At 37.2% G+C, this 26,787-nt stretch overlaps 1 protein-coding gene across 1 annotated transcript in view; it reads left to right on the plus strand.

The window, feature by feature from the left end:
• Positions 1–26,787, plus strand: part of ADGRL4 (adhesion G protein-coupled receptor L4) — a 147,621-nt gene that overhangs the window by 101,591 nt on the left and 19,243 nt on the right. The window contains exons 11-14 of the mRNA XM_058176285.1: positions 725–925; positions 2,673–2,893; positions 5,084–5,150; positions 22,977–23,068. Coding sequence (XP_058032268.1) covers positions 725–925; positions 2,673–2,893; positions 5,084–5,150; positions 22,977–23,068 — 581 coding nt within the window. The remainder of the gene's footprint in view (positions 1–724; positions 926–2,672; positions 2,894–5,083; positions 5,151–22,976; positions 23,069–26,787) is intronic.

The raw sequence follows: 26,787 nt of genomic DNA on the forward strand, positions 1-26,787 counted from the left end.
TGACCTAGAGTTATGCTAATAAATTACATGAAAAGTAACTAAAGTATGTGTTTCAGTTTTCTTCATATGCATATATCCCTTTTAGTACGAACATTCTTCATTATAACTTTAGAATATCTTTTTTTTATTTATGAACAACACTGAAACATTCAGAAATGTACAAAGATTATTTTGATATTCAGAAAGGGTACAGTTGACATTAAAATGAAACCCACACTAATTTTTCCTTCCTCTGTGCCAGTCATTTGAATAATTTGAATAATAACAAAAAAGAGAGAGATAAAGAAGGGAAGGGAAGGGAAGTGTGAGGGGAGGCAGAGGAGGGGAGGGGAGGCAGGGAAAGAAGGAAGGGAGTGGAAGAGGGAAGGGAAGGGAAAGGAAAGGAGGGAAGGGGAAGGGAAGGGAGGTGTGAGAGGAGGCAGGGGAGGCGGGGAGGAGGGAAGGGAGGGAAGGAGGGAAGCCAAGGGAAGGGAAACTGTCATCTGTAACCAAGACAGAAATGGATAATCAGGACTAAAAGAAAACATTTTAGGCAAGAGATTTTTATTTATTTGCTGTATTACTGAAACCAGAGAAAATCCATAAAATGATGGAGCTGCTGCATCTGCCCTTTACATGCTACAAAACACATATACACATGCAATATGGATAACCTTGGGAAAAAGAACAAAAATAAATTTTTATTCAAATGTTCAAGTAGACTAAATTTTTTCTTCAATCCCAGGAAGCTAAGGATTATATTCTTACAAGAATCACTCAGCTTGGAATAATTATCTCATTGATTTGCCTCGCCATGTGCATTTTCACGTTTTGGTTCTTCAGTGAAATCCAAAGTACAAGAACAACGATTCATAAAAATCTCTGTTGCAGCCTTTTCCTGGCAGAGTTTATTTTTTTGATCGGAATTAACATGAACACTAATAAGGTGAGTATCATTTCTTAATGCAGGAAATGGTACATTAAAGTGCCCATTTTCAAAGGTGTATGTCCTAATGAGCCTTTGTGAGACTATGCAATATTATATGGCTTGTAACAGAGTGTCATCACACAGATTACACCGTTTTTGTCATTTATGCAATGATGCCATGGTGTAAATATAACAGACATGATCGGTGGAGTATCTTCAGTCTTAAACTGAATATTGGCATTCAATATAACCACACCATTAGGTGGGTTTTAAAATCCTCATCTAACAGTTCCAGCCAATTCAGTTCAGTTCAGAGTATATAAACTCCACTGAATAATTCTTCTGCCTGTGGACTTCACCGAGAATTGAGACCTTCGCTAATGAAAGTGGAGGCAGACTCTTAATTGTTTAAGACTGGCAATGTTCCAGTATCAGCAGGAGTTCTGCCAATATGTTTTATGGGTAGCTTTACTTTTAATCAGTCTAGAAAAACGTTGCTTATCCACATTGCTGTAAGGAAAGCAAGAGAAATCTAAATTTATCTCCTGGAAGAAAGAATACAGGTAGTGCTCGAATTACGACCACAATGGAGCCCAAAATTTATGTTGCTAAGTGAGAAATGTGTTAAGTGAGTGTTGCCCCGTTTAACAACCTTTCTTGCCATATTTCTTGAGTGAATCATGGCAGCTGTTAAATTAGTAACATGGTTGTTAAGTGAATCTGGTTTCCCCTTTGACTTTGCTTGTCAGAAGGTCACAAAAGGAGTATCACATGACTCCCGGGACACTACAACCATCATACGTATGAGTCAGTTGTCAAGCATCCGACTGTAAATCACATGACCACGGGTATGCTGCAATGGTCATAAGTGTGAAAAATAGTCATGTCATTTTTTTCAATGCCGTTGTAACTTTGAACAGTCACTAAATGAACTGTTGTAAATTAAGGACTTCCTATAGATTAGCCTGCAATTTGCATAGTCTGATGTGACAGGTCTCACTTGTCCAAATCCCCAGGCCTTGCAAACACAGAAACAAACATGCTCTGGAACCATTTGATACAGGTTTATTCAAGCCTGACGCCTGGCACAAATGAGTACATAGCAGTCCATTGCAAAGTCAGCGCTGGGAACTACTGCCTCCCAGCCCTCTATATAGGTGGGGCCATGCCCCTCTGGCCCACCCATGCAACCAGCATCCGGCGTCGTCATTCAGTTCCGTGTTAGCAATGCACCATCCAGTGCTTAGGCCGCCGGCCTCCATCCAGCCTCCAACCACTTCATTCCACACGCTGTTGCATCTGGCGCCATCCAACTGGGTCCTGGAAGGCCACCAGAATTTTGTCATTGCTTCCCTCACAGTTGCATCTGCTGCAACCAGAGCCGACGCCATTCCAGCCGGGCACTTCGTCATCGTCTGGGTCTCCACTGCATCGCATGGCTGTTCTTGCCACCACAGCTGTTTCTGCCTCTCCCTCCACCCCTCATGTATGGCAAGCTGGTCTGGGCTTGAATATTTCAAGCTAAAAATTTTACATGGGCAAAACAAGTATATATATTGCTTCAGTTTTCAAATGACATTGGTCCAAGTGTTTTCCTATATACATTCAGACAGTTGATGACAGGCCCTTAATGGTCTTGTATTGAGACAAAATGTCAAAAAAATCTGTGCTTCCTCTGTGCAGGAAGAAAGTTTTAACATGCACTGGAATAAATGTACTGTTTTATATTAATCACTTATACTGTTCCATTTTCCTCTCCTTCTAGCTATTCTGTTCCATCACTGCTGGATTGCTCCATTACTTCCTCTTAGCGGCTTTTGCATGGATGTGTATCGAAGGCATTCATTTGTATCTTATAGTTGTTGGAGTAATCTACAATAAAGGATTCTTACACAAGAATTTCTATATTTTTGGCTATGTAAGCCCAGCAGTGGTGGTTGGCATTTCGGCTGCACTGGGATATAAATACTACGGAACAACTGATGTGTAAGTTACTATTTACACCTTGGATACTTCAAACATGCCAGGATGTGATAGCACAACTATGCTTTGGTTATGACTTTCTCATTGTCAATATTTTTAACAAATCTAATCGTTTGATACTAACAGCTTTGAAATATCGTTAACACTTTTGACTTCAGCACTCCTCATTTAAGGATGAGCAGAAGACCTTCATTTACCCAACACCAGAAGGTGTTCTGCCATCTGTCTCTTGTGCCCAATAAGAGATCGGTGTTCCTATGCTGAACATTCTCATTGTGTCTTGAGTGTATTTGATTTTTGACTAAATACTAGAAACATTCACAAGATCCTTGGTGGTGATGGAAGAGATTTAGCCTCAGACACATATCTGACAGTGCTTCAATGTATGGACACTTTTTCCCAAACTTCTGTCTCCTCTATTGAATTGGGTGAAACCCAGTATATCAATTCAAGGGGAAACTGTCATCTGTAACCAAAACTAAATAGGATCATCAAGTCTGAAAGTATACATTTGAGGCAAGATATTTTTATTTATTTATTTCTGAAGTGAGAGAAAATTCAAATGATCAAATGTAATGGTCTCATCTATAAAGGCTTCTCCATTCATTTCCATGGAAGAAAGCAACACTTAGCAGTCCTGGTCTGATATTATATGCTGTTTATCTATTTCCCAAGCTTTTTTTTTTCTTATTATAGATTATTTATTTCTAATGTATAGTAACCTACTCTTCCTCTCCTCCTTCTTTCTCTTCTCTTTTATCCAAGCTGCTGCAAAAATAATTTAATGATATTTCAATATTGTATTTTTCAAGAAAAAAATTATCTCCCTATTATGCAATTTAAAAAAAAGATTTTTAAAACCTCAAATTTCATTCAAACTGTTTTGGATAGATAGTTACGTCAATCCCAGGGATGGAGAATTCTGGGGCCTCTTCCATACTTTGTATCAACTTTGTTCATTACTATCTGTTCAATTATTCCTTTTTCCTCACCTCATCCATCTTTCAGGCAAGACTATATCCTCTAACCAGGAATAAGACTTATTCAAAGTGGTCCAGTTTGGTGTCAGCAACGTTCTTTGAGCCATTTATTTCTTTATTAAATTTTTATCCCACCTTTAGTACTTTATATAGTACTTTAAGGCAGTGATACTCCTAATACTCCTTTCTCCTCCTATTTTTTCATACAACTGTATGAGCTGGATTGGGCTGAGAGAGATCACTGGCCCAAGGTCACCCTGTCTGTTTTCATGCCTAAGACAAGACTAAAAGTCATAGTCTCCTGGCATCTAGACCAGTACCTAAATCACACACAGAACTGACTACTGTCATTTCATGTTATGTCATGTCATGTCACCATGGAGGTAACACAATGCCCCTTGTCCAGGTACCTTCCATAGCCCCTGCCTTGTCATTTCTTTCAACAGTTCTAGAATTTGGAGGATACAGTGACTCTCTCCAAAGCTTTTTCTGGCCTATCCAGTAATTGACTGCACCTGACCAAGGATTCAAACAATGTGAAGTAAAGCAACATGGCTATTTCACCTCTCCTTTTAAATTAGTGTGCAGTACTTGGCCAAACAGGTTTGAAGGAATGCTTTTCCCAAGCCTCTCTTGAAATGAGGCACGCCTTGGAAACACTGTAAAGGTAAAGGTTCCCTTTGCACATATGTGCTAGTTGTTCCTGACTCTAGAGGACGATGCTCATCTCCGTTTCAAAACCAAAGAGCCAGCGCTCTCCAAAGATGTCTCGTTGGTCATGTGGCTGGCATGACTAAATGTCAAAGGTACATGGAACACTGTTACCTTCCCACCAAAGTGGTCCCTATTTTTCTACTTGCATTTTTTCATGCTTTCGAACTGCTAGATTGGCAGATGTAATGGGACAAGTAATGGGAGCTCACCCCGTTACGCAGCACTAGGGATTCAAACCGCTGAACTGCCAACCTTTCAATCAACAAGTTCAGCATCTTAGCCACTGAGCCACTACTGAGCCACCACATCCCTTCAAAACACTGTACACATCTACAAAAAATGGGTCGTCTTTATCCCCAGGAACAACGTATTCAATAACTTTTGTCCAGAAATAAGAATACCAAAAAAGTAAGATATTTGGCTTCAACACTCAATACGAGGCCAAGAGGGTGTAATCTGTAAATGTAGTTCAAAATATTTCATCCTATTTACCTTGCAGATGTTGGCTCAGCACAAAGAATAACTTTATATGGAGTTTTATAGGACCAGCATGTCTAATAATCCTTGTAAGTATGCTTTTCTTCCCATATTTATTTTTTTAAAAACTGGAATACATAAAATAGTAATAATAACAAAAGGTGTGTAATCATTACTTACCCATTGATAGGCCATCTGTGAGTGCTTTAAAATGTTAAAATGAACTATTTTAAAGGCCTTTATATAACTGGCTCTAAAATATATTTACCTCTTCTACGTCTAAATGCTTTGCCTGTCTCAAAAACATATGTTTGATTAACTAAATATTTCAGTTGGGGATTTGTTTCTTTTAACCCAATGGCTGGAGGGAACAGAATTCTCTATAGCAATTCAGTTGTGTAAGATGTAGCATCTTTACATGTCACTTGTATCTTGGCAGAACTCAGCAGGAGAGGTATACAGACATGATGCCAGGAGACAGATAATCTGGTATTTCAAATGCTGAGTTACTTAATCTTTTATCTGTGATCGGTCATCTTTGAAGATTAGGCTGTCATCTTTTTTATTATTTTTTTTCATTCTCGTGTACCCTGCCATCATCAAGGCTATTTTAAACAAAATTGCAACATCAGAGACAAGAACCTGCTATTTCACACAGACAGGCAAGTTGAGAATTGATAGCCTATATTTCAGATGGAAGGAGACTTTTTAATTCCTCTTGGAATTGTTTTCAGACTTGATCTTTTGGAAATATTTGATGCTTCCAAAGTGCCAGGAAGTTAAACATGTAAGATTTAATTTAGATCAAGTAAGAAATGCTGGACTGTTAGGTTAATTATATAAATAACTCCTGGTCCTCATTTGCTGATAAAATTTTTGTTTAAAATATATTTGTACGTTTAGCACGAAATATAGTAAGCATAAATCTATTACCAGGTTGGTATCGAAAAATGTAAGAATGAAAACAATCTCTTTCAGGTTATGAAATTGTAGTGAAGCAGATAAAGTGGTTTATTCTGATCTAGACCATTCCAAATTGCACACACTTATAATTCCTTCCAACTCAGGCACTGTTACACATATACCAGCAATGACATTCTTTTCAATCAATTTGGTGCAGTTATAAAGGGGAACTTAAGTTTGGGAAAATCAGCATGAGTTATGGATAACTATTTCAAATGACCTCATTTAGGCAAAAGCCTTAAAGCAATACCACCCCTGCTTTTTCCAGGTATCCATGATCCATGACCTGAATAAAGGACAGATCCCATTAATCCCATTGACTACTGAAATTTATATTCAAGCCAAAAAAGCCCACGTATTTTCAAACAAGTCCATGAGCAAGTCTATTCTAGCAATATTATCCAAATGTTTACAGTTTTGTTCCAATACATTGAATGACCTTTTTCATTTCTAGGAGTGGCTTTTGCTAAGAAGCGATTGAAAAAGGGAGATGTTTGCAATATAGAAAAAAAATGTGAAAGAAGGTTTCAGTGGGTCTTAAAACTGATACCTTGTAAGAATTCATTTTTCCCTGTTAAATAAGTTACAGTTTTTTCTTCACAATTTTCCCAAATAGGCTGTACAGCCCACTGGCGTTTGTAAAACACTGTTCTTGTATACAGCTGCCTTTTAAAGAAAAACATATTTTCTTAGTTGCAGTTTTGCTGTTTGTTGGAGAATAGAACTAATCTGTCTGGTTTACCAACATAGCTAATCTATATGGCTTTTCAATATGGCATTGCAGCATTGGAATGGTAAAAAATATTGTTCTGCTAATACAATATTCCACAATCAGGAAGAATGTTAACAAATACAGAAATAATCTCAGTAACAGCAATACCTGTGAATACTTGATCTAGAGAAAATACTCATATTAATTTGATATGACATCTCTACTAACTTTGAGCTACAAGCTAATGTAAAGAAGGTAATAAATTCATAAACATTTCTAGTCAGGTCACCCATGCTTAAAGGGGAATATGATTTTTTCCCATTGAAAGGAATATGCCCATTGTGTAATCAAAATACTTTTTTAAAAAATCTTTCTTTTTTCATAAGAATATGACAATATAGCATAGTGATATAACAGTTGAGAAACATCGTGATTTTTACTAGGATGGTAAAATGAACCACTTAATACTTGGAACCCATAATGTTTTAAATAAACCTTGGAGGGCAGGCTGTTGCTAGGCTTTTCTAGATATTTCTTTGTAGAAATGGGGGAGGGAAAGGATGGGAGATAATTTGATGAGATAGAGTATATCATAATATGTCTTGGACGTTTCACGTACTTTATTAAGGTTATAGCTTCCCTACAGTTTTATAAGGTTTATTTACAACATCACACTTTGTTTTAAGACAATGAAGCAATTTTAATATTACAGATCTGGTTTTAAAAAGACATTCACTTCAACATTCACCACTATACACTTGTTCTCCTCCAAGTGTTTAAACAGTGCTCGCTTTCCTGAAATATTTATTCATTAATGCCTGAACTACTATTAGAATTCTGAAGTATAGGCCTGTGGCATAATTGATCCTATCAACATTTTAATTATTATTTTCTTGATGAGAAAATATTTAAAAAAAAATCTTGGGTCACTGTGAGCATGCAAAGAGGAAGGAGTACTTTAAACCTTTGTAAAACAAGCCGCGTGCCAAAGATAATTTCCCCAACTTGCTTCTCTTTGCAGTATTTATTGCACCACCAATAATTCCGAGACTATATTTCAGATTAGATCAAAGCTCGACTGGGCAGGGAGTTTGCAACTGTAATATAGTTTTAAAATAAAATAATGACTTCAGCATAAGCTTTAGGGAAATAGAGAAAAGCTGCCTGCAGGAAGGGGTGAAAGTAATTATGGCTACAAGCGATATAAAAAGGTTAAGGTAAGCCTGCTAACTTCTATGCTGTGATACAGTATTCAGCCACTGTAACCACACCTGAACAGAAAAGAGACTGGCAAAGCAACCCTACATGAAAGGATATTTATGAAGCACTGGGAAGTCAGAGGTTCTACAATATTTACCTCCTCCCAGGCTGCTGTTGGGAATCTGGAAATGAAAGCTTCCATGAAATCACTGGGAGACAAGGTCATTTGAAATCATGCCAAGGGCCCCTAAGAATTGCTTAGTTCTAACAGATCCAGTCTTCCCTTTCTGAAACATTGGTACCTAACCTTTTTCAATATTAAATTCACCAACGCTGGGAAAAACCGTGAACAGACAGATGATCAGCAAGATGGAAAGGATTCTTAGGTCAGATTTCTTTGGAAAAGCATTGTGCAGGAGAAGGCCCCAACCTGTTGGAGAAATGTAGTTTCTCCAACAGGACTTGGGGACAGAAATATCATGTATTTCCTTTTACAGTGAGATACTTTGTTTTTGAATTGAGTCAGTTTATGGTGCCTGGTATGGAACTGAAAGTTAATTTTAGACAGTTAATTTATAAAAGTTAATTTATAAAAGTTAATTTGTGTGTGATTTTTAACCCTTCTTTATGGAATACAGTATACTAAGCTGCTCAGAGTGAGTGATAACTGGATATATAAGCTAGTAAGAAAGTAAACAAATGGCTCTTTATTTTTCTGGCCAAGATTGAAGAAATATTATAATATATGCTTCAGTAGCCATCCCAGATACCAGTATTACAATTAAAATTTTGTACATCATTTATCATAAAGCAAGAACAGATCTTGGTTGTGTGAGGATGTTCTCCCACAATTATTATGGAAAAGGGAAATTTTGACAATTCACTTAGGAAAGCAAAGTGTCTAAGTTGGATACTTGATTATACCAGTAGTCCAGCCACACAGAAGAATATCTTATTGCATATAAAATTTTCATTTTAGATTCCCAAATAACTCTCAAGAATACAGTCAGAAACATCAGTGATTTTCTAGTGCCTCTTTCAGACAATGAAAAAAGAAGAAAGCAAAGGCTATCACTCTAAACTATAAATCTATGCAAACTATATCTATCTATATCCATTTAAGCTAATGTTGTATATATTCAATTATTAATCCATTGTGCAGAAGTTACTAATTATTCCATTTACAAAGATAAATAACTACTAGAGAATATGTCGAAGAGGCTGCCATCGGTGGTGCTATTTTGAGGAGGACCCTGGATATAAAAACTCCTCCCTTCAGGATGCCACTACAAGGCATTGCATGCCAAATCTATGACACTAGACACAAAGACAGGTTTTTTTTCCCCTGTGCCATCACTCTGCCAAACACCTAATTCCCACAGCATTGTCTTATGCCTAAGGATATTTACTGATATATTCTCAGACTCTAGAAGGGGTGCAGAGAAGAGCAACAAAGATGATTAGGGGACTGGAGGCTAAAACATACAAAGAATGGTTGCTGGAATTGGGTATGTTTAGTTTAATGAAAAGAAGGACTAAGAGTGACATGATAGCAGCGTTCCAATATCTCAGGGGGTGCCACAAAGAAGAGAGAGTCAAGCTATTCGCTAAAGCATCTGAGGGCAGTTCCTGTCCTATTGTTTCCTTTCATTATATCCAATTAATATAGTTATTACATACTCATACTTATATATATGCTTATATATTGTATAGTTATTTCATGCTTATGCTTATATATACTGTGTGACAAAATAAAATAAATAAATAAATAAAAAATAAAAGAAGCAGTAGATGGAAACTAATCAAGGAGAGAAGCAACCTAGTACTAAGGAGATAATTAGAACAATTAATTAGTGGAACAACTTGCCTCCAGAAGTTGTGAATGCTCCAACACTGGAAGTTTTTAAGAAGAGTTTGGACAACGATTTGTCTGAACTGGTATAGGGTTTCTTGCCTAAGCAGGGGGTTAGAGATCCCTTCCAGTTCTGTTATTCTATTCTGTTTTAGAAGGGATATATTGCTATTGTCCTTCTCATCTTTCCTATTAACTTATCCTATTGGTATCTTATGATTTGTCATTGTACCTTGTGATTTATGATTTATCACTTTGTTGTTTGTATGTAGACTGAGAGCTTATACACCAGAGAGCTTATACACCATTCCCAAGATAAATAAACATAAATACCCAAATCCTCAGATGATAAATGTGCAGCTTTCCCTAACCATATGCATTTTGTTCTAATTCTGGCTGCAAGTTCCCCTCACATATACTTTTCAGTATGCAACTTTCCCCCAGAGGTGGATTTTCTGAAGTTGGGCATTTTTTTTTCCTCTCATCAGGTTCGAGCGCAGACTTAGACCACTAGAATTTAAAAGGATGGATGTGCTATTGTAAGATGGTTCTTTCCCGCTTAGTCTTCTATCTCACCTCTGCCATCAGCATTTTTTCCTGCTGTTGTTCTTAAACATTTTTCCAGTTGTGTCAAACTAGAACAAATAGCTAAAGCATTTGGGCAGGTGTATCCATCTGGGAGATGATAATGAGACAAATAAGACAGCAGACATACTTTCTTTGTTGACTGACAGCTTGAGGGCAATTTCAGGCAATTAATATGGCATACATTTTTATTGACTGGCTTAAACCATTGCATAGTTATCAATTTAACTATCCTCTACCCTGATGGAAGCAGCCCCGAATAGCCTCATTTCACCAGTCATTAGCCAGAAGACAAAAATCTTTCTCTTCACGCAAGGCTGCCCTTCAGAATTCTAGCTTATTATTTCTAACATTGATAATAAGGGTCACGGGAAGAATGATGTCTGTATAGTGACATCAGATATTTTTAAGGAAACATATCTAAATAGATTTTATTTTTAAAAAAAAACAAGAGAAAGAATGTGACTTTAAAAAGCAGCAAGAGATAACTTTGCTTCTCCCTGCTTTACTGAAATTTAACATAAGCATATAGATAGTTTCATCAATTATTGAGTGAGAGTCTAGGTTAGTGAAAAAAGGGATGAATTGGAAGTTTTATTTCTGAAGTTTTGAATATAAACGCTGAACAGACTAAGAAATAGTATGTCAAAATCTTCAGAATTATCTCTTTCCTAAGCTGTTTCTTTTCTTTACAGGAAGAGTGCCAAGAAATCTCATGCTTATGTATTTCACTTCCATAACATACAGCTTTCAATATTATTTTATTACTGGGGAGATTTGAAAAGGAGTCACATTTATCTTTTCTTCCTTTTGAATATGCTCATGTTCAAAATAATTACTGCTTGACTTCTTCAGTTGCACCTAAATTATGCTGTTTAAAGAATTATTTAGCTAGCATCTGATATAAGCCATTGTACTTTGCTTTTGCTAATGCATAATGCTTTTGTTTCCCCCTAGCTCCACAAGGCAGGTATACAACTTGTTTTGTGTCACGTGTGGAAATAATGAGAAGGGAAGAATTGAAAAATGAGTACTTAACCTGTTTAGCTATGCATACATTGTACTAACAATAATGAATCCTAAATATAAAATTTCAGCTACAGTTACTAGTGCCTGCCTTAGAGCTACAGCAGAGTGAAGACAGCTGTTGTGACCGAGGCCCAAGTAGTGATTACTAAACATAATTCAGGCCTGAACAAACTTATTTTATTAAAACAGCTGAGTATTAATTCATTCTCAGCTTAGTCCAAAACAAATTCTTTATAAACAGTCCTGCAGCCTTATCATCAACCTTTGTTGTCTTTGGCAACCTGCCAAATGCTTTTCTTGGCAAAACCCCAACAAAGTTCAAGAGACGCTGACAAGAAGCATTGGAATCAACATTGCTTTTCCACAAAGAACCCAACAGCTCGTTGCTGCTCTTTTAAACCTTTTGGGAGTGGCCAATCATCTTCTGGCCTTACTCCCAAGTCGGCCTTTTTGCTTCTGCTGCTCTTGCCTTCTGGCAGCTCTTCTCATGTGTGCACTAGGAACACGCTCCTCCTGTTCCTCTGCCTCTCTGCTGTCCGCCTTTGGAGGCTCCGGAGTCCACACATCGCTCCCAGATGGCTGGCCTCATCTCTGCCTCTGATGCAAAGCCCTCATCCGGGCCTTCCCCTGACTCCAGGACTGGCCCATCATCCTCCCCAGCCTCCTTACTCTCTGATTCCACTGCCAGGTCCCCAGGGTGCTGGCGGACCATAACAACACCATCCCTTTGTTAGTCATGCCACCAATTACCAAATTGACACCTAGGTCATCTTTCCAGTCTACTGTAGCAGCAAACAGGATGGCAATAGCCATGGAGGTTCTTACCTCATCCTTTGCCACAGCCTTCTCAGCTGTGTACCATCCCTGCAACTGTTAATAATGGGTTACAGTTGTAAATATGTATACTTCATCTCAGTAAGCGCAAGACTTTTAAGAATTTAAGGCAGGACAAGAAGCAATGGATAGAAACTAATCAAAATGTTAACTAACAGAGAACTAAGGAGAACTTTCCTGACAGTAAGAACAATTAATCAGTGGAATGACTTGCCTCCAGAAGTTGTAGGTGCTCCAACACTGTAGATTTTTAAGAAGAGATGGACAATCATTTGTCAGAAAAGGTATAGGGTTTCCTGCTTGAGCAGGGGATTGGACTACAAGACTCCCGTTGTCCCTTCCAAGTCTATTATTCTGTTTTTCTGCTATACTTGCTTTAACAATGCATATGAAAGTAAGACATTAAACTAAATGAAACAGAATGTGTCACAAAGTTGCAAGGCTAAATCTGGCTACATAACTGGTTGAAAGTCCTAATTTTGAAGGCCTATTTGGCAGGGGGTGGTGGTGAATATGTATTGTACCTTGTACTGACGAACAATGCAGTGCCTGTTTAATTTAAGCAGGTAAGTTTGAGAATTGCTACCTAGAACTCCAAGATGAAATACATGAAAATTTAGCATCTTATATGAGAAAACTGCGCCTTCTGACCTTGACCCACAACACCACCACCCCAAATCATACGCATTAACAGATTTTTGTAAATGTTGACCCCTTAGTCCTCAACATACAACCATTCATTTAGTGTCCATTGGAAGTTACAACTAAAAAAAGTGACTATTTTTCACACTTATGACCATTGTAGCATCCCCATGGTTTCGTGATCAAAATTCGGGCATTTGGCAACTGGCATGTATTTATGACAGTTGCACTTTCCCAGGTCATGTAATCACCATTTGTAACCTTCCCATCTGGTTTCCGACAAGCAAAGTCAATGAAGGAAGCCAGATTCACTTAACAACCCTGTGATTCACTTAACAACTGCAGTATTTCACTTAACAATTGTGCAGGTGAAATGTAAAATTTGTTACTACCGGTTCTGTGGGTGTGGTTTGGGAGGTAATGTAACTGGGTGAGCATGGCCAACTTTTTTTTTTATTTTTAAAAGCATTTTTTCTTTTAAAAAATGCTTTTAAAAGGTTCTGGTGATCAGGCAACTCAGCTGGGATCATTAGAACCCTTTAAAAGCATTTTTTCTACAACCTCTTTAGCCAAAGAGGTTGTAAAAAAAACTTTTAAAAGGCTCCTCTGGAGTCCCCAGCTTAGTTGCCTAATCGCCAGAACCTTTTAAAATCATTTTTTTTTCAACATCTTCATCCGAAGAGGTTGTAAAAAATTGCTTTTAAAAGCCTGTGATGATCAGGCAACTCAGCTGGGATCGTCAGAGGAACAAAAGCTTTTAAACAGTTCTGACTATCCCAGCTGAGTTGCCTGATCGCCAGAACCTTTTAAAAGCATTTTTTCTACAACATCTTCGACCAAAGAGGTTGTAAAAAAAGTGCTTTTAAAAGGTTCTGGTGATTAGGCAGCTCAGTTGGGATTGCCAGAGAAGCCTTTTAAAAGCTTTTTTTTTACATCCTCTTCAGCCGAAGAGGTTGTAGAAAAAATGCTTTTAAAAGGTTCTGATGATCCCAACTGAGTTGCCTGATTGCCAGAACCCTTTAAAAGCATTTTTACAGCCTCTTTGGCCGAAAAGGTTGTAAAAAACTGCGTTTAAAAGCCTGTGATGATCAGGCAATTCCGCTGGGATTGTCAGAGGAACAAAAGCTTTTAAACGGTTCTGACGATCCCAACTGAGCCACGCGATCATCAGAGGCTTTTTTTTACTTTTAAAAGCATTTTTTCGGCTGAAGAAAAAAATGCTTTTAAAAGTAAAAAAAAAGACCTCTGATGATTGCATGGTTCAGCTGGGGAGGGTGGGGGCAGGGATTTTTGCTACCGGTTCTCCAAACCACCCACCGCCATCACTACCAGATCAGGCGATCCGGTCCAAACCAGGAGCATTTCACTCCTGCAACTGTGGCAAAAAAAGATTACAAAATGGTGCAAAACTCATTCAACAACTGCTCTACTTAGCAACAGAAATTTTGGGTACAATTGCAGTCATATCCCAATACCAAACCTGGTATTCAAATATGGTTGAAATCCGGATGAGCCAAAACGTGATCAGTTTGTATTTGGAAATCCCACAATATTTTAACCTGCTCATTTTCAAATACTTTTTCACCTCTATGTTCCCACCATATATTTTCATTTCTGGCATGTGATAATTTTCACAGATGTTTCTGTGAATCATTTTGGCGAATGTGCAATGTTTGAGAATGAAGTATTCTTTTTAATCAAGAAATCTTTTTTTCTTTTTAGAATATTTTTTTGAAATATGGCATGTATACTTTATTACTTTCACGAGAGAAATGTCACATGGAGATATGGGAAATGGATGTCAAATGGCCAGAAATAGAAATATTCCTTTCTTCTTTTTATTTTATTTTTCCTCTCTTTTCTTATTTATTTTAGTTTTTAGAATAGAACAAAATCAAAAGTTTTGGAGTAAAGTTACGATACATTAAAATTAATAAACATAATTATAATTAATATATCAAAGCTCCATCCAAGATGGATACTAATGACATTTAATTAAGATTGAAGGCATAGTTGAAATAAAACTCCCATCAATAATTTTCTAAATGCTATGAGGAGTTTTATTACCCTTTAGGGTAAACCTTGATAAATTCAAAAGTGTTCCAAAAACTCTCTCTTTTTTTGCTAAAAAGAGACAAAAATCAACATTGTGGACTAATGATATCTCCCGCCTTTTAGCCCTGGGAAACTAGGAAGATCCCTTCCAATATTGGATCAAAGTATCTCTTGTAGAAGAAAACATGACTCTTGATGGGAGCTAGGATATTACCATGATCAAGAGCATCCATAAAGTCCTTCCATGAAAATTAGGTGTCTTTATATTATCCCAGTAGAAAAAGAATATTATAAATGGCTCCCTTAAATCCAGCATTAATTCTGACATTAGATGTCATTGTACATCAGCAACATCTTGGTTCTTGCAAAAGTATGTATATACAACTTGCCTTTTCTTCTATTCTGCTGTTCAAAATGCTACATAGTCTTTGAAACTGAGAATTTGTTTCCTTTTTCACTACTGATAAGCTTCCTGTATCCTTGGCACTAGGTTTTGAAAGTGATTTGGCAAGCTATGACTATCTTTTAAGACAATCCCTACTGTGAACAAGAAAAAGATTGGGGTTCATGGTGTTGGCTTGTGACCAACTTTTAGCCTTCCTCACTAATCAAGTGGAGAAAATACTAGCTATCTCAGCCTACTTTCTTGAAATGATTGCATAAGAATTATTATTTGTTCATGTATTAAATGGCCACACTCTCAATCTCACCAGAGTGACTCTGTGATTTAATAACAAAATAACATAAAATAGGACTAGATGTACAGTTAGACATAAAACTAAAAGCAAGGTTAGAATGTACAAGTTAAAAGTCAGAATCTGTTGGAAAACAGTTATACCATTCTGGAGAAGGAGTCAAATGAGGAATTAGCTGGAGTTCTTACATACTGGAAACAAAGCGGGCCAGGTCTGAATTCTACACATACACACAGATGCTGTTTACACACACTTTTTGGATGTTGTTGGACTTTATCTAGTCTTTTGCAGAGGCAAGCCAGCAGCCTGAGAAGATTCCTGTGAAATTGGCACAGAACAATAAAGTAGTTAGTATGAACTCTACAGATGTGGGTCTGGTCATTCATGCCTGACAGTTATCAAAGTTTAAAAATTCATAAAGAAGCAATAAAACCATATAGACATATATATGGGCCTCTGTGGCTCAGACTGGTAAGACAGTTTGTTATTAACAGCAGCTGCTTGCAATTACTGCAGGTTCAATCCCCACCAGGCCCAAGGTTGACTCAAGGTTGATCCTTTATAAGGTAGGTAAAATGAGGACCCAGATTGTTGGGGGCAATAAGTTGACTTTGTATATAATATACAAATGGATGAAGACTATTGCTTGACATAGTGTAAGCCGCCCTGAGTCTTCGGAGAACTGTAATAAAACTGTAACTGTAATAAAAATACAAATTACAAATTGTGACTAAAAGATGGAGTGGGAAGGAGCAGGCTGAGCTGGGGAGGGACCTATGTGACAGTGGTTAGAATACAGTATTACAGGCTAATTCTGCTGACTGCTGGCTGCCTACAATTTGGCAGTTCAAATCTTACCAGGCTCAAGGTTGACACAACTTTCTCTCCTTCTGAAGTCAGTAAAATGAGGACCCGGTTTATTGGGGCAATAGGCCGATTCTGTAAACTGCTTGGAGAGGGCTGTAAGGCACTATAAATCTAAGTGCTATCTGCTATTGGCCCACCAAACATCTTCAATATGATACCCTTCTAGTGGGGCCCCAAACCACTGTCATAATCAAGTCTTCAGTTTCATGTGGCAGATCAGGAGGGGAGGGCAATCTCACCCTGGGAAGGCAAGATGTTTGAAATATTGCTTTATTTCTCATTTAATGTGCAATTATTACTTAATTTTTATTTGCCTATAGACCATCCTAAAGTCAGTGGGAAGATTAAAGCAGAATCCGATATGAATAATTTGTGTACTGAAAGGGAAAACAAAGTAGAGACATCAATGGGGGGAGGGGGGAATGACTTTAGTTGATTTTTCCTGTAATGCAACATTCTATCTTTTCTAAGATAATTTTATTTTATTTAATCTCTCATTGTTTTAATTAACCCCCCATTCATTTCTCTTCTTTCTAACTTATCTCTCAGTTAAGTACTTCACTCTCCTAGTTCAACCCTTTATCTCGCTTACTGACACAGGATCGAATATCTTCACGTCAACCTAAGACATTCTACCATTTCTTGCCTGAATACATCTCCACCCAGCATCCCTTGATCCTTATTAATAGGCAGGGAAAACTGTTCCTATTAAATCCGAGCTGATGAAATATATCTCATACACACATATATATATATATATATGGTTTTTTTTAAAAAAATGCCGTGGGGAAATGGCTTCAGAGAATGACTAGATGCTTCCAGGTCTTTTTTTTTCTTTTTCTTTTTTTTCAATTCACAACAAATACTATGGTTGGGCAAATCAAAATTCAGTTCTCTTTCCTGTATGCCAACATAAGGCAAGAAATGCATTCAAAGCCAGCTGTTTAAGCAAACTGCCAATAGAAGATGAAATGCCTTGTATTCCTCAGATGTGAGCTCAATATGGAGCTGTCTGGATGTCTTACAACTCAGTCATGGATCCTAATGCAAAATCTAACACACTAGGTTATCGTGTGGCTTTCTGATTTTCTCCAGAGAAACTTCAGAATTACAATGATTCGTACTTGCTGTTCTTGCCACCTGAAAACAGGCACTACAGAATTAAAACACTGGATGATTTATTCATACACTGTAGCGTTCAATAACTTTTCATTTAAAAGATACTTTATTTCATTGTGGTTGTTTACACTGAAAGCTGCTGAATCAAATAATCCAAGAATATAAACTAAAATACGGACAGCTTTGTCTTGGTAAATATCATAGGGACCAAGAAATTTGAAAGATTTAATAATACAAATACAAACCCACAGCAGACCTTCTTCATTCTGGGAGCCATAATAACTACAACTGGAAAGAAGTTGGCTGTTTTAAGTAGAAATCATCTGAGTTCTGATTCTTAAATATGAGGATCTATATGCAGTCCATTCTCTGTTCGTGAAATGTTTTCCATCCTTTCCCATCATAGTCTAGCAAAGAAGAATTCTTGCACTGTGAGATGCTAAATGTTTGTCCATTTCTATACTAGCCCATCTTCCTTAGGAGTCTTCATTCAAATTGGAAACTAAGGGTTACTTGGCCTTCCATTTTGAGTCTTCTCCCAAGAATATCTGTTCGGTCTTATTGGATTAACTGTTGTGCTTTTTTATCACAAAAAATGATAAAATAAAATAATAGAAAAGTTTAAAACAATAAAAAACAGAAAAGGATCATGAATATTGAGGACAAATAAAATCAACCTATCCTTTTAACATAAAAAAAATTCCCATAAAGAGTGTGTATTAGTTTAGTACATTATTATATCTTTATATTATCTCTTTATGTATTCAGTTACTAATCGATAGTCTGCTATCTTATCTTATTATTCAGCAAGAAACAATTTCACTCCCTTCAGTTCTGTCCAGCCTAGGTTGTTGACATAATATTCTGTCCACCCCTTCACCCCAGATATTTTCATTAACAAAAGGGAATGTATTTTTATCTAATTAAAAAAGGGATTTAAATATTTTGATGTTGAGATCTATACATAGTACCTAAGTATGAAAAGTGGAACCTAAATATGAAGTCTAATTTAAGTCTTTTGTACATTGTGATCAGTGTAGATTTTACATTTAAGTTTCAGACTTAAACCAGAGAATATCATGGTTAATGTGAGGATTGATTGATGGGTGTCATTTCCATTACCTAAATAATCTTCTTTTGGCTGCTTTATATTAGATCTTTCCAGAAATTCAGTATGCAAAAATTGCAGGATAAATTGCAGCAGCACAAAATACAACACTGTGAACCTATTAATGCTGTTTTGAATGCCTGAATGGAGACCCAGCACCATGAATGTTCAAATGGATGAATCCCACATCAGGATTGAAAGTGTAGCCTGAATAGGACTAGTATAATAGTGGAAAAAGCATCAAGGAGCAATGGCTTTCCCTTTTGCATTAACTGATAGGGTCATTTAAACGTTTCAGTTTGTTTCATAAAAATCTCTTGCCTTTTGGACTGAATTATGTAGGTGTCTTTTTTGCTTAAATGTTAAATACTCCTTCAAACATATCAAAGGCTGTGACTATGATGCTTTCTTCCTTGGCTGCTACAGCTATACTTGTAAATTACCCATAAGTCCTCCAGGATCGTGTGAAACTACCATCCAGAACTCAAATGAATGATCCCACAACTTATCTCAAAGAAGATCCATCAACCAGAGCTCAACTCAGGGGTGAAATCCAGCATGTTCGGATAGGTTCTGGAGAACCGGTAGCAGAAATTTTGAGTAGTTCAGAGAACTGGCAAATACCACCTCTGGTTGGCCCCAGAGTGGGGTGGGAATGGAGATTTTGCAATATCCTTTCCCATCATAGTCTAGCAAAGAAGAATTCTTGCACTGTGAGATGCTAAATGTTTGTCCATTTCTATACCAGCCCATCTTCCTTAGGAGTCTTCATTCAAATTGGAAACTAAGGGTTACTTGGCCTTCCATTTTGAGTCTTCTCCCAAGAATATCTGTTCGGTCTTATTGGATTAACTGTTGTGCTTTTTTATCACAAAAAATGATAAAATAAAATAATAGAAAAGTTTAAAACAATAAAAAACAGAAAAGGATCATGAATATTGAGGACAAATAAAATCAACCTATCCTTTTAACATAAAAAAAATTCCCATAAAGAGTGTGTATTAGTTTAGTACATTATTATACCTTTATATTATCCCTTTATGTATTCAGTTACTAATTGATAGTCTGCTATCTTATCTTATTATTCAGCAAGAAACAATTTCACTCCCTTCAGTTCTGTCCAGCCTAGGTTGTTGACATAATATTCTGTCCACCCCTTCACCCCAGATATTTTCATTAACAAAAGGGAATGTATTTTTATCTAATTAAAAAAGGGATTTAAAGGTTTTGATGTTGAGATCTATACATAGTACCTAAGTATGAAAAGTGGAACCTAAATATGAAGTCTAATTTAAGTCTTTTGTACATTGTGATCAGTGTAGATTTTACATTTAAGTTTCAGACTTAAACCAGAGAATATCATGGTTAATGTGAGGATTGATTGATGGGTGTCATTTCCATTACCTAAATAATCTTCTTTTGGCTGCTTTATATTAGATCTTTCCAGAAATTCAGTATGCAAAAATTGCAGGATAAATTGCAGCAGCACAAAATACAACACTGTGAACCTATTGATGCTGTTTTGAATGCCTGAATGGAGACCCAGCACCATGAATGTTCAAATGGATGAATCCCACATCAGGATTGAAAGTGTAGCCTGAATAGGACTAGTATAATAGTGGAAAAAGCATCAAGGAGCAATGGCTTTCCCTTTTGCATTAACTGATAGGGTCATTTAAACGTTTCAGTTTGTTTCATAAAAATCTCTTGCCTTTTGGACTGAATTATGTAGGTGTCTTTTTTGCTTAAATGTTAAATACTCCTTCAAACATATCAAAGGCTGTGACTATGATGCTTTCTTCCTTGGCTGCTACAGCTATACTTGTAAATTACCCATAAGTCCCCCAGGATCGTGTGAAACTACCATCCAGAACTCAAATGAATGATCCCACAACTTATCTCAAAGAAGATCCATCAACCAGAGCTCAACTCAGGGGTGAAATCCAGCATGTTCGGATAGGTTCTGGAGAACCGGTAGCGGAAATTTTGAGTAGTTCAGAGAACTGGCAAATACCACCTCTGGTTGGCCCCAGAGTGGGGTGGGAATGGAGATTTTGCAATATCCTTTCCCCAGGAGTGGGAAGAGAATGGGGATTTTGCAGTATCCTTCCCCTGCCACACCTACCAAGCCACACCCTCCAAGCCACACCAAGCCCACTAAGCCATGCCCACAGAACTGGTAGTAAAAAAAATTGGATTTCACTGGCTGCCAATCTTTAGCTCAGAATTGCCTCTGCAGTGCAGAGGTGTATTAGTTCATCATGATCTTCATCCAGAAGCCAAAATTTAAAAGATTATGAAATACATTTCCCAGCTGTCCCAGCAAACATGGGCAATGTGAAGGGTTACATATAGTTCATGATACACATTCCATTTTAGAATGTCACAGCATTGTTGTGGCCCGTAATGTTTACCTCAAAGACACGACCATTGCAATTCCCTTTTGGATTAATTTAAAAACCAAGAAAAAGGAAAACTTAGCTAATTTAAATCCTAGAGCTGGGAGGAATGATTAAGGCTAACTTCATGCTCAAGAGCAAGGTTCTAAATTAAAGCATTCCAGATGGTGAAGGTCCTTGCACCTCTCTACACAGATAGTCCTTAGTTTAAGTCCTTAAACTGCTCTTTGTTTTGTTTTGTTTTGTGATATTGTGTATATGTGTATTTGCTCTCCGTAATAACTGCTGCACAGGTGGCACATCATTTGTGGTGTGAAGAAGAAAAGAGATCAATATTTTTTTTTCTAGCTACAGTAGCATCAGGAATAAAGGACGATTTTCAGAAAATGTGCTTTGCTGAGGATCTTCCAAGACCTTTGTTCCTATCAAGCTCCCAGCCTCAGAAAGCAGAAAAAGTTCATTCTTTACCTTTCCTATAACTGGAAATAGCTATTGTGACTTCATAGGGAGAAGCTAATGTAACCTCATTTTCAGGCAATTTATTTGATAGGAATAGGTGCAGAATAGCCCAAGTATTATTGTTAGAGAAGACGTTCTTTCTGTATATGATACTGTTATCCCATATGTCTGATATGAGATACTGTTTTTTACTGTATGATGAAGTTTTATATTTCTCTTTTACTAGTTGTTAGTGAAACAAATATAATGTTTCTAACCAATTACTCCTGGTAATTTTCAATATTTTCAAACTTAAAGAAACAATATTCGTTTGTTTTTCTGTTTCTTTTACTACATTGTTTGATGAAAAGAAAGGTAGATTAACACAGATTAACACAGACTAACACAGATCAACACAGAATCTTTTAATGTAAGCTTATTGCGATATCCTCATATACTTCTATATTCTGTACGCAAAGTTTCTATAAATACATCCTGTTATAGTGTTCTATTTCTGGCAATAAGGGAGATGCAAAATATTTTAGGTTGTTCTTTGTCTAATTTGGTTTGGATTAAAACCCAAGATAAATATTTGCATTTTATACTTAAATTTAGGATGAATTTCTGCTCTTCAATTAACCTTACCAATTCATTTATAAAACATTTAAAGACTGCTTTAGAAAACACATTGAATTACCATTCTATTTCATTATAGTGGTTTCTATTTTCCTGATTTTAAACTATATCACTTGACTTATTTGCTAATGTCAGTAATGCAATTATATTAGAATAAAAATTATATTAAATATATGCTATTAGGAACCCAGTTTGATTCATTACTTGACTCCCTTGAAATTTTGGCAAGAGCTTCATCCCAATTACAATATAAGTATTGTGATATTTTCAACACCTAAGGTGGTTATACATATTTGATCATTATTATGTAAGAAAATAAATATTCCTAATAAATGACATATTTTAAATAAAAAATGTAAATACTGTTTTCAGTACTATGCAAAAGTTGATAAAGTATGATGTTTTCCCCTTTCAGGTTCTTTTTGGAGTTTTGCTTTGTTTTTTTGCAGTTTTACTTTATTTTTCCACTATTCATGCCATTTACTACCTTGTAAGGTTTAGTTAATTATAAATATAATTTCTATGTACTACACTAATTAGTTTTGTATGTTTCCTTTTCCTATTTTCAATTGTAAGGAAACTGATAAAGCTGAGATTAAAAAAAAGAATTATAATTCTGATTTGTACAAGTGCAGGACTTACTGCTGTTTTATAAAGTGGTTTTTCTTTTTTAAGAATACATCAAATGGACTTATTTAGTTGTTTTCTATATGAAAAAAGTGTAAATACATCCTGGAAAAGCTTTTTTTCTAAACTAAAACGTCAATCTATATTTCTCAAGGTGAATTGGATGGCATTTGGAGTAATTATCTATAAAGTATTTCGTCAAACAGCCATGTTGAAGCCAGAAGTTAGCTGCTATGAAAATATAAGGTAAAGTCAACTTTGAAAGAATTATTTGGCAGCATGTTTTAAATTGCTACCAAGCAATATTAGTTTGTTTTTCTGTTTCTTTTACTACATTGTTTGATGAAAAGAAAGGTAGATTAACACAGATTAACACAGACTAACACAGATCAACACAGAATCTTTTAATGTAAGCTTATTGCGATATCCTCATATACTTCTATATTCTGTACGCAAAGTTTCTATAAATACATCCTGTTATAGTGTTCTATTTCTGGCAATAAGGGAGATGCAAAATATTTTAGGTTGTTCTTTGTCTAATTTGGTTTGGATTAAAACCCAAGATAAATATTTGCATTTTATACTTAAATTTAGGATGAATTTCTGCTCTTCAATTAACCTTACCAATTCATTTATAAAACATTTAAAGACTGCTTTAGAAAACACATTGAATTACCATTCTATTTCATTATAGTGGTTTCTATTTTCCTGATTTTAAACTATATCACTTGACTTATTTGCTAATGTCAGTAATGCAATTATATTAGAATAAAAATTATATTAAATACCGTATATACTCAAGTATAAGCCGAGTTTTTCAGCACGTTTTTTGTGCTGAAAAGCGGTCCCTTGGCTTATACTCGAGTCTACCCTTGCAGAGTTAGTTGTAGTCCCGGCTCCCCTTGTTGCAGCCCGCCATGTGAGCTGAGTTGGCCCTCCCCCTCGAGCCCGCAGCAGCACAGCCCCTGTTAATTCAGCAGATTGAGCCACGAGGAAGGGAAAAGTAAAAAATTAAAACGTGCTATATTACAGGTATTTTTATTTTACTTGATAGTTGTGTTGCCCATACGTACTGTCCACTGCCTAATGTACTGACTACCTAAGTAATATGCCCCCCCTTCCTGGTTGAACGGATCTCCTGCCGACCCAGGGAGAGGGTTTTTTGCCCTCGGGAACAGCTGGGCCGGCAGGACGAGCCCAAATGCTGCCGGCATGCTTTGCCAGCTCGGCCGGCTCGTTTTGGGGCGGCGGCTGGCCTCCGGCGTTTTCTTCCGCCGCTTTTTGATGGCGGAGGGGGCGGAGGGGCGGAGGGGCGTTGTCACTCTCGCCTCCTCTCGCCTCCTCCTCTCGCCTCGGAGGGGCGGAGGCGTTGTCACTCGCCTCCTCTCGCCCCTTGGCGTTTGTCACTCGCCTCCTCTCACTCGTCCTCCTCTCGCCCTCGGAGGGGGCGGAGGGGGCGTTTGTCACTCTCGCCCTCCTCTCGCCCATTGGCGTTTGTCACTCTCGCCCTCCTCTCACTCGTCTTCCTCTCGCCTCGGAGGCGGAGGCGTTGTCACTCGCCTCCTCCTCGCCTCCTCCTCGCCTCCTCGCCTCCTCTCGCCTCGGAGGCGGAGGGGCGGAGGCGTTGTCACTCTCGCCTCCTCTCGCCCCTTGGCGTTTGTCACTCTCGCCTCCTCTCACTCGCCCTCTTTTCGCCTTTGGAAAAGATAGCTTGCCGGTCCACTGGTCTCTTTGGACAGCTTTCTGGGGGTGATGGTTTCCTGATGGCAGTTGACGTCGTAATAATTTTTTTTTTCCTGTTAGAAATGGATCCCAATATTGGTACCGGTACTTCTAATCCTGGACCATCAAAACAAAAACGCAGGTCATAATGGGTTGCTTTCAAACTTAAGGTTGTGTCAAGAGCAGAAGAAAGCAATAACAGTATTGCAAGTAGGGAATTTTGTGTTGACGAAAAACAAGTAAGGGAGTGGCGGAAAATGAAAGCTGACTTGGAAAAGCTTCCAAAGGCAAAAAAAGCTCGACGTGGTTTAACGAGTTCATATGGGGCTCTAGAGACTGAATTGCATAAATGGGTTATGGAGTGTCGTCAAAATGGTTACTGTGTAACACGATGGGAATTAAACACATGCCCTTCAAATGGCTAAAGAAGAAAAATTTAAAGTACCAGGCACTGAAAAATTTGTTGCATCAGCAGGATGGTGTACCCGCTTCATGAATAGGTTTGGCCTATGTTTGCGGCAAAGAACAAAGATTGCACAGAAGCTGCCAAAAGACCTTGATGAAAAAGTGATGTCATTCCATTCATTCATCATAAAACAAAGAAGGATCCATAACTATGACCTTCAAGATATTGGAAATATGGATGAAACGCCTATGACCTTTGATCTTCCAAGCAACAGAAACGTGGCAAGTTTGGGAGACAAAACAATTTTACTAAGAACCACAGGAAATGAAAAAAACCATTTCACAGTCGTTCTGTCATGTTTGGCTAATGGAACCAAGCTGAGGCCTGTTATTATTTTTAAAAGAAAGACCTTGCCTAAAAAGGTAAAATTCCCACCACGAATTACAGTGCGTGCACATGTTAAAGGCTGGATGGATGAAGATGGAACAAAAAAATGGCTGGAAGAAATTTGGAACGGACGACCAGGAGCAGCCTTAAAGAAAAAACCATCACTGTTAGTTTGGGATATGTTCAGAGCCCACACATCTGATGACATAAAAAAATTGGCAAAGTCATCTCAAGTCACTTTGGCCGTTATTCCAGGTGGGCTTACATCTGTATTGCAGCCCCTAGATGTCAGTTTAAATAAACCTTTCAAGGACCGTGTGCGAAGGATGTGGCATGAATGGATGACATCTGGTCAAGCTCGTCTGACAAAAGTTGGAAATCTGAGAAAGCCAGACATAGAACTAATAGCACAGTGGGTTCGTGATGCATGGGAAGATATTCCAGAGGACATGGTGCAACGTGCCTTCAAGAAATGTGGCATTAGTAATGCTATGGATGGCAGTGAAGACAGCGCATTGTATGAGAGTGACAGCAGTGATGATGACGACTGTGAACTCAGTGATGACGACAACGTATATGCGGATAACATCACAGAAGCTGAAGTAGCTGAAGCTCTGTTTGGACAAACAGATGATGAGGAGGAGAACTCCAGTTTTGAGGGATTTTAGCTCTCGTTAGCTTGGTTGCTGTTACTTTTAAAGATACTGTATTTTTGATACCATATTCTTTTTGGGGACCCCCTTTTGCACTTTTATTGTTTTTCGTTCAAATAAATATTCATGTTATTTTACTTGGCTCTATCTTTATTTTTTACATTGACCAGTAGCTGCCTCATTTCCCACCCTAGGCTTATACTCGTGTCAATAGTTTTTCCCAGATTTTGGTATATACTTTAAATTAGCATATAATGGTATATGCTATTAGGAACCCAGTTTGATTCATTACTTGACTCCCTTGAAATTTTGGCAAGAGCTTCATCCCAATTACAATATAAGTATTGTGATATTTTCAGCACCTAAGGTGGTTATACATATTTGATCATTATTATGTAAGAAAATAAATATTCCTAATAAATGACATATTTTAAATAAAAAATGTAAATACTGTTTTCAGTACTATGCAAAGTTGATAAAGTATGATGTTTTCCCTTTCAGGTTCTTTTGGAGTTTTGCTTTGTTTTTGCAGTTTTACTTTATTTTTCCACTATTCATGCCATTTACTACCTTGTAAGGTTTAGTTAATTATAAATATAATTTTTATGTACTACACTAATTAGTTTTGTATGTTTCCTTTTCCTATTTTCAATTGTAAGGAAACTGATAAAGCAGAGATTAAAAAAAGAATTATAATTCTGATTTGTACAAGTGCAGGACTTACTGCTGTTTTATAAAGTGGTTTTTCTTTTTAAGAATACATCAAATGGACTTATTTAGTTGTTTTCTATATGAAA

Source organism: Ahaetulla prasina, chromosome 3 (assembly GCF_028640845.1).
Source record: "Ahaetulla prasina isolate Xishuangbanna chromosome 3, ASM2864084v1, whole genome shotgun sequence".
Taxonomy (NCBI): Eukaryota; Metazoa; Chordata; class Lepidosauria; order Squamata; family Colubridae; genus Ahaetulla; species Ahaetulla prasina.